Source organism: Bombina bombina, chromosome 9 (assembly GCF_027579735.1).
Source record: "Bombina bombina isolate aBomBom1 chromosome 9, aBomBom1.pri, whole genome shotgun sequence".
NCBI lineage: Eukaryota > Metazoa > Chordata > Amphibia > Anura > Bombinatoridae > Bombina > Bombina bombina.
The window spans coordinates 159,450,027-159,459,674 of record NC_069507.1 but is presented as its reverse complement, the minus strand read 5'-3'; the positions used below and the strand labels follow the sequence as shown (position 1 = coordinate 159,459,674).

Below are 9,648 nucleotides of genomic sequence, written 5' to 3'. Positions count from 1 at the left end.
GCAGCAATGCACTACTGGGAGCTAGCTGTTGGTGGTTATATACATATGCTTCTTCTCGTTATCTCACCAGAAGTGTTCCGCTCAAGTAAGCCTGCAGGGAAGGGCATTCAAAGCTGCTTGCACAGCTTGATAATGGAGTCCTTAATCTGAATTTTGAATGAGTAGAAGATTTTTTTCTGACAAAGTGCAAAGTTAGTTCTATTTTCTCTGCGCCAAGTATCATGTGACAGACATTTATGGTGGATTGCAGTGCAGGACAGATGGTAGGTTGGAAAACCAGAGAAGATATAGCTGCAATAGTCAATGAAGAAAATAATGGATTTGTGGTGAGGGGAGAGTGAAAGAAGGGGAAAAGAGAAGGAGCTTGGTTTAGGAGACGGTGAGCTTTAAATAATGAGAGGGGATTCAGGATGAGATAGTGTATAGGCAGCTAGTGAACATGGAGAGCAGGAAAGAGTATATATCAGCTGCAGACAGGTACTGTATGTACAATAATGAAACCCACATGAATTGATTAAGGAACCTGGGGATAGTACGTAGTCTGAAGAAAAAAGGAAGGGACCTAGAGCCTTTGTTGCATGCAAACAGTGTGGTAAAGGGAAAGTGGATGTGCTAAAGAAGGATTCACTGAAGGTACAGTTAGAGAAATAGGGAAAAAAATTACAAAAAGCTTTGTCACCAGCTACCATTAATTGTACATTTTGGAGACAAATAGTATAGTAAGCAGCATCAAAAACTGCAGGTAGGTTGAGGAGGAGTAGCAGAGAGAAGCAGCTTTTAGACTTGGCTATAAACAGGTCATTTGTCACCTTGGTACAATAATTGGTGGTGAAGGGTCAAAAAGAGAGTTCAAAGTGAGAAAGAGAGAACGTATGTATACAAGCATTTTAGGATGTTTGGAACCATGGGGTAGAAGAGTGATTGAGCAGTATTTGGAGGAGGAGGCTGAACCAAGTAAAAGTTTCTTATGGATTGGTGGTATCAGTACATGTTTGAGAGATTATTATTATTAAGTGTTTGTAGAGCGCCAACAGATTCTGGAGCACTATAAACATAGACAGTATACAAGATAACATTATAGAGATCAAATGGGTAGATGGCCTGCCGACAGTTGCCCTGTTGTAGTCGGCTCTTATGAAGGTGATCTACAAACAGCTGGGCCCAAAGGCTTACATGCTAAGGGGTTCAAGGGGATAGCAATGGAGATAGGAAAGGTTAATGTAGGTTGTATGCATCCCTGAATAGTAGAGTCTTCAGGGAATGCTTAGAAGCTTTCAAAACTAGGAGAGAGGCAGAGAGTTTCACAAGATAGGAGCCAGTCTGGAGAAGTCCTGTAAACAGGAATGTGAGGAGGTAACATGAGAGGATGAAAGTAGGAGATTGTGAGCAGAGCGAAGGAGACGGAGGGAGAGTATATGGAGACAAGGTCTGAGATATAGGGGGAGCAGTGCAGTTGAGGGCTTTGTATGTCAGAGTGGGAATCCTGGAGGCAAGAGGAAGCCAGTAAAGGGATTGGGAAAGAGGTGCAGCAGATGAAGAGCGACATGTAAGGAAGATGAGCCTGGCAGAGGCATTCATAATGGATTGTAAAGGAGCTAGGTGGCAGATAGGGAGACCGGAGAGGATGGCATTGCAGTAGTCGAGGCGGGAAAGGATGAGAGAGTGGATTAAAATCTTAGTTTTGTCTTGTGTAAGGAAATGTCTAATTTTAGAGATGGCTTTAAGATCGAAGCGGCAGGCTTTAGCCAATTATTGAATGTGAGGAGTGAAAGAAAGATCAGAGTCAAGTGTGACCCCAAGACATCGGGCATGTGGGCTAGGGGTAATGATGGAATTATCGACAGGTGGAAATAGGAGGTTAGGGTGAGCACATGAGAGCATTAACCCTTTTAACCCATAATGACGTATATATACGTTGTGCAGTACTTTGCTTATTGTACTGCACAACGTATATATATATATACATCTGAGCTGCAGGAAGCTTCAGCAGTCTCGGCTGTTAAATTAGAGCCGAGAGCTGGAGTTCCTGAGCTCCACGCATCTGCCTGCATATGGAACCAGAGTGCAATTGGTGCTCTGGTTCCATATATGAATACAGATGCCAGATCTTTACAGACGGTCTGTGTGTGTCACTGTCTGTAACGATCATCTACTAGTGCCGGTGGGAGGGAAACCTGGAAGCGGGTGGGTGGTCCAGCAGTGGAAGGAGGAGGGAGTGGGAGGGCTCTACACTGCGGAAATAAAAAAATAAAGAGGGAGGGAGGGGGAGCTACACTACAGAAAAAAGGGGGGTTGGGGATCCCTAACTAATTATCACGGGAGGGGGGACGACAACTACACTACATAAAACGTAAAAAATATATATATATTTTAAAAAGGTGTTTTTTAGGTACTGGCAGGCATGTCAGTACATAAGATATCGAACACTAGTTAGAGGGGGAGAGTTAGAGAGCTGTTTGGGAGGGATCAGGGAGGTTGGAGGGTTATGGGGATCCCACACTGTAGCAAATAGGGAGGGATTAATAAACAAAAAAAAAAGTTGTTTTAAATCTTTATATTAGCAGACTGTCTGCCACTACCTAAGATGGTGGTGACCAGTGAGGGGTGAGGGAGGGAAGAGAGCTGTTTGGGAGGGATCAAGGAGTGGGAAGTGTCAGGTGGGAGGGTAATCTCTACACTAAAGCTAAAATGAACCTTACAATCTACCTGATTAACCCCATGACTGCCAGGAATAATAAAAGGGTGGTGCACAGCTGCAATTAGCAACCTTCTAATTACCAAAAAGCAATGGCAAAGCCATATATGTCTGCTATTTCTGAATAAAGGAGATCCCAGAGAAACTTTTACAATCATTTGTGCCATGATTGCACAAGCAGTATTTAAATAATTTCAGTGAGAAACCCAAAGTTTGTTAAAAAAATGTTTTATATGATTACATTTGGCTGGGAAATGGTGGCATATATTATACCAAAATGGGCCTAGATCAATACCTTGGGTTGTCTACTTAAAAATATATATAGTTTTGACAGGTAAATAAAAAACAAGACTCTGTTTCTGTTTAAATGAAGTGATAGCAAACATGCTAAAAATTCTCTAGTATTTTGAGCAAGTTCTTCTGTGAAAGTCATGGTAGTGAAGGGGTTAAACATGGGTGAAATACAATTAGGATTAGAAGACAGAGATGATTGTGTTGAGAAGTAGTTTTGCTTGGAAATCTTTTCTGAAAATAAAAGATAGTGTAGACAATTAGTCATCGAGACATTCTTTAGATTCATTGACTTTATAACATTATCTTACACACACAAAGAAGAATTATAATAATTGAGTGAAGTTTATTTTATACTACTAAAAAGTCTATTCTAATATTTATTTTCCTGAGAAGTATATCCTTCCTTACCCAGGTTTGAAGAAATCCCTAACAACTTAATCATCATCATAATTCAACATAAACTCTATGCTAAGGCCAATATTTATCAAGCTCCGTACGGAGCTTGAAGGGTTGTGTTTCTGGCGAGTATTCAGACTCACCAGAGACAGCAGTTATGAAGCAGCGGTCACAAAGACCTCTGCTCCATAACCTGTCCGCCTGCTCTGAGCAGACGGACAGACATCGCCGGAAATCAACCCGATCGAGTACGATCGGGTTGATTGACACACCCTGCTGGCGGCCGCGAGTCTGCAGGGGGCAGCGTTGCACCAGCAGCTCTTGTTAGCTGCTGGTGCAATGCTGAATATGGCGAGCGTATTGCTCGCCGTATTCAGCGAGGTCTGGCGGACCTGATCCGCAGTGTCGGATCAGGTCCGCCAGACCTTGATAAATAGAGGCCATAGAATGGAAACAATTCAGAAAACAAGTTCATTTTAAGTATGTTAATAGAGATGGGACTCAAGGTTTTGGTACACGCTAATAGAATATTACAAATAATACACACATTGGTGCTAATACAGATAAAGAACCTATAATATAAACATAATATGTATAGTCTGTCTTCATAAAAGCAAATAAAAACATATAAAATACTAACAGTATTTTCTAAAATAGGTTATTAAAATAATTTGTACAACTATTTTACAAATATAGACATGTATTGACTATCCTCTCAAGTTACTTTAAGATTACAGTAAAACGTTAAAGGGACATTCCGGTCAAAATTTAATACATGTATTGGAAAAACTGCTTCTAGTAAAAGTTATCACCGTTTTAGTGTTAAAATGTTCTCTGCATATGCATATGAAGCCTATCTAGATATTCTCAGTGCACCAGCATGTTAAATACTGCAGCAGCTCAGAGCACCAGTGGGGCTTGTATCATATCAGCAAAGGTGCAAACTGAGCTATTTCTCTCTGAGCAAGTGCTTTGTTTAAAATGCTGGTGCACGGTGCATACATAAATACAATTTACAGCTATATCTTTTTATTAGAAGCATTTTTGCTAATACATTACAAAAATGATTCTATTCAAAACTGAAATGCATCCTAGTGGATTCCTTTTTTGGCTGGAATGTCCCTTTAAGGACATTGTATTCAAACATTTACATCATGCCGATGGACAGCTGCAATTTGACATGGTAATTTTTTCTTGCTTGAAAAAGGCTATGTAAAAGTGATTTCCATTAGCTTGAAACTAACAAGAAATGTATGTCTATGAGCAACATATATTGCTGTATTAAAGGGACATGCTAGCCATATGCTAAATCCCTTAAAAGTGATGTAGTCATTGTAGTATATCTTTAAAAGTTGACTGGAAACATCACATCAACATCTCTATGAAAAAAGGAAGATATGTAACCTTAGTAGCCACATCCCATTGTAGAGGACATTTAAACATCCAATCTGAATGCTTGTCACAGGACTAGCAAGGGAGTTTTTGGGATGTTCAGGCACAATCACTTTATTTCCCTACTCAGTTTAAGGAAATATAGTAAGAAATCTCATGAGATTGTGGTGAAATATCGTTAGATTATGAACAAATCATACAAGATCACAGTAAAATAAAGTGTAAATTCAGCACTGAAGATGCTGGTTGGATGCATGGAATGTTGAATCAAATACTTCTCAAGTCTATGAGAATCCACATATGAATATTTAATTTTTATTTTTGTTAATGTTTTTTCCCCAAAATCATATGTAGAAAATGTAGTACTTGCACTACATAATAATAATAATAATAATAATAATGGCTGAATTAATATCACTCTCCCATATAGTCTAATTCAGCTGGGGAGTTGTGTCAACAAGTAAGGAAGACACCGTATCCAATTATCTTTATTTTTCTTAAAGGGACAGTCTAGTCCAAAATAAACTTTCATGATTCAGATACAGAATGTAATTTTAAACTATTTTCCAATTAAATTTTATCACCAATTTTGCTTTGTTCTCTTGGTATTCTTAGTTGAAAGCTAAACCTAGGAGGTTCATATGCTAATTTCTAAGCCCTTGAAGGCCGCCTCTTCTCTCAGGGCATTTTGACAGTTTTTCACCACTAGAGGGTGTTAGTTCATGTGTATAATATAGATAACACTGTGCTCACTGGGCTTAGATACAAGGTAATCACAGAGGTAAAAAGTGTATTTATATAACTGTGTTGGTTGTGCAAAACTAGGGAATGGGTAATAAAGGAATTATCTATCTTTTTAAACAATAAAAATTCTGGTGTAGACTGTCCCTTTAACCTTATTTTGTGCAAAAAAAACCAAAACTTTTATGGTTATTTGTTGTTTTTTTGTTTGTTTGTTTTTTTACACACAATAGAAAAAAATTGCCTAAATTGGAGTATATTCTAATTCTTTAGTAAAAGCATATCAAGACTTTCTATAAAATTCACAGTATATTCTACAGGATTTTTCTGTAGATTCATTATTTTTTAAAGTATGTCCAAAGTATCTTTAAGTAAAAGAAACATGAGGTCAGTAAATAACTTTAAAATAGAAAATACATTTTATAGCTTATTAAACAAAATTTGCTGCATAGTTTGTATTGGAGCAAATAAAAAACTTTTCAGATAGGAGAATCATATACGTGTAAAAATGGTCAATAATGTGCTGCCTTTATGTAAAGATCTCTATGTTCTTCCAAGCTTCCCTTAACCTTGCTGAGACCTTGAACATCTTCATTTGAAGTACCACGCCGAACTTCCCCTCCAGGTCTGGCAGACTGTCTCCCTCTGGGACCTCAAGAGTGAATCTCTGCAGAATCCAAGAGAGAAAGAGAAATATTTCCATTTTTGCCAGGGCTTCTCCAAGGCACACCCGAACTCCGGCTCCGAAAGGAAGATAGCTCGGGGAAGGAGAGTACACGCGATTACCGTTTTCATCCAAGAAACGATCTGAAATTAATAACGCTGCTGTTAGAATCCCACTACATTTGTTTACCCAAAATTAATTCACTTGTGAAACTGTAGATCTAAATATATCACTATTAAAATGTGTAACATATTTCAGAATAAAAGGAGACTAAAGTTAAAGGGAAAGTAAACTCAAAATGAAACTTTTGTGATTTAGATAGCATGCAATTTTAAAGAACTTTTCAATTTATGTTTTTATTAAAGGCACACTAAACCCATTTTTTTCTTTTACGATTTGGATAGAGCATGCAATTTTAAACAACTTTCTAATTTACTCCAGGAATGAAAGCTTAGGAGCTGTCCCATTTTTGGTTCAGGACCCTGGATAGCGCTTGCTGATTTGTGGCTACATTTAGCAACCATTCAGCAAGCGCTACCCAGGTGCTGAACCTAAAATGGGCCGTCTCCTAAGCTTTTATTTCTACTTATCAAATAAAGATATCAAGAAAATAAAGAAAAATTGATAATAGTAGTAAATTAAAAAGTTGCTTAAAATTGCATGCTTTATCTGAATCATGAAAGAAAAAAAAATTGGGGTTAGTATCCCTTTAACTGAAAAATTAAATGCACTGCAATACAATCAAAGGATATGTGCAGCTTGATGAAAAGTCCCTTTAAATTAGGTGAAGTCGTTCCTTTCAGGTTTCAGCACAGTATGGTAAATTACTGTTTATTATCAAAATTGCTTTGTTTTCTTGAAAAGCATATTTAGGTAGGCTCAGGGTCAATAATGCACTACTGGGAGCTAGCTAGAGATTGGTGGCTGCACATATATGCCTCTTGTCTTTGGTTCAGCCATTGTGTTCAGCTAGCTCCCAGTAGTGCATTGCTGCCCCTGAACATACTTAAGTTTACTCTACATAAAAAGAGAACAAAAGAACAAAGTAGATTTGATAAAAAAAAGTAAATTAGAAAATCTCTTTTGCCTTATCTGAACAATGAAAGTTTAATTTTGATTTCACTGTTCCTTTAAAGTTGATGGGTAAGGGAAAGAAGGGTAGATAGGAAAATAAATACTTTAATAAAGAGGCAGTAAGTGGATTATCCTTTTGGCAAAAAGAAGAGGAAACAAATGGTAGATAAAATAAAGAATTCCTTTCATATTAATAGTACAAATTAGTAAACCCTAATCTATTTTTCAGATGGATAGAATTTACCTAATGGGTCTTATTAGCACTGTTTATATAGTAAGACACAGATTACAAGTGAGACACTATTGATAATGCCAAGGGCGCTATTATGATAGTGCACATACTGATATTACAAGTTAATGGTAAAAAAGATTAAAGGGACACTGAACCCAAATTTTTTCTTTCATGATTCAGATAGAGCATGCAATTTTAAGCAACTTTCTAATTTACTCCTATTAGCAATTTTTCTTCATTCTCTTGCTATCTTTATTTAAAAAGGAAAGTCCAGAACAGTTATTTTATTTATTGGTGGATAAATTTATCCACCAATCCACAAGAACAACCTGGGTTGTTTACAAAAAATGGGCCAGAATCAAAACTTACATTCTTGCTTTTCAAATAAAGATACCAAGAGAATTAAGAACATTTACTAATTTGAGTAAATTAGAAAGCTGTTTAAAATTGCATGCTCTTTCTGAATCACAAATGAAAATAATTGGGTTCAGTGTCCCTTTAACCAGAGAATGTTAGCGACCTTTAATTTCACAGGATAGAGTGGCCACGCTTATATTACAAGTGGTGAGTTATTTTGTGTTTCACTCAAACAAATTATAAGGCTAAAAAAGTTAGTGTGACTGGATACCTGAAGTAAAGTGACAGACTTAAAATAATTATATCACACACATATAAATACAAATACAAAACTGAGTCCTTCCCAGATCCCAGTCCAACACTCTGTCATATAGATACATATATATACTGCATATATATTTATATATATACAGTATATATGTTGCGGGTAAAGTCAGAAATTGGGTAATCCTAGGATTACCCAAGCAGCTCTGGGTAAAGTCCAAAGTAACATCATAAATCTACTCAGAGTGCTGTGGGTAAAGCCCAAAATAACATAAATCTACTCAGAGTAGTCACTGCATTAAACATATATACAATGCACTGTAATTCCCAGATCCTATATTATAAAAGGCCAAGTATGTTTGTCCGATGCAGTCATGCGCAGTACCTGGCCATAAGGAAGAATCAGTCAATGAGGATCAGACAGCAGAGGGGCCGTGCGAGAGGTGACACGCAAGGGGGAGGCGAAAGCGGGCAGGGGGTGGGGGTGAGCGGGGGGACCGCTGTACTACAGAAAAAAAAGTTGAGAGCAGCAGGGAAGGGGAAGGAGGGAGTGGGGATCCAAATAGATGGGGATTTTGGACCGTGTACACAGGCTTTAGGACTAGTCTTCTATATATTTGATTTAAAAGAAAACAAACTGCTTTTTAGCACATTTCAATGACAAATACAATTATCAAACATATATACGATGCACTGTAATTTCCACATCTTCACTATCTTTTTTTTACTCTGCCTGGGGGGTTCAAGGGGGGAAACCTCATTCCCCAAGGTTTGGATGCCAGAGGATTGGCGCGGCGCCTTCCTTCAACTCCCTAGGCAGAGGCAAAAAATAGTGTAGATGGGGAATTACATCACTTCGGGCTTTACCCAGAGCTGCTTGGGTAATCCTAGAATTAACCGGGTAATGCTAGGATTACCCGGATTTCTGACTTTACCCGTAACATATATACCCCTTTAGGTTAGCACTTGAGCGAAAGCCAGGCCTGAGTTTTATAGTGTGCCCCGGAGTCTATAAGGTGAGGAATTTAGCGCGGCCACACTATCTGAAGAGCTGAGTTATAGTTAATGCTGTGTACAATTCACCTAAAATAGGAGAATTGCAGGTGAACTGTATGCAGCATTAACTTGGGAAAGATTTCAAATCACCCACAATTCACCTGCAATTAATCTCTTTGTGAATAGAGCCCATAGTGATCTATTTTCTTAAAGGGACATAAAACAGGTTGAGATCTGTGCATATTCTAAAAGGGCTAATTAAAAATAGTTTGCATAAAAAAAATGTTTAAAAATTGCTGACAAGTATTTTAAAATAATTTTCAAACATAAGCAAAATGAATTACATAGCTAAGCTGCCTGGAGAACAAACTCCACCCCCTTATCAGAGTTTAGACACAGGCATTGTATTTCAACTGAGTTCCCATCTTCTAGGCATGCTCCAGCAGATAATCCCTATTCACTTTTGCATTCTACCAAAATAACAATAGATATAGATACAGCCATAGAAGGAAATTTGTGTGGGGGGGTTAGAGCTTTACAATT

The 9,648-nt window shown here is 37.8% G+C and overlaps 1 protein-coding gene across 1 annotated transcript in view; it reads right to left on the bottom strand.

The window, feature by feature from the left end:
• Positions 1-6,047: 6,047 nt before the first annotated feature.
• Positions 6,048-9,648, bottom strand: part of LOC128640469 (steroid 17-alpha-hydroxylase/17,20 lyase) — a 97,679-nt gene continuing 94,078 nt past the window's right edge. The window contains exon 8 of the mRNA XM_053692948.1: positions 6,048-6,325. Within this exon, the coding sequence (XP_053548923.1) occupies positions 6,048-6,325 (278 nt within the window). The remainder of the gene's footprint in view (positions 6,326-9,648) is intronic.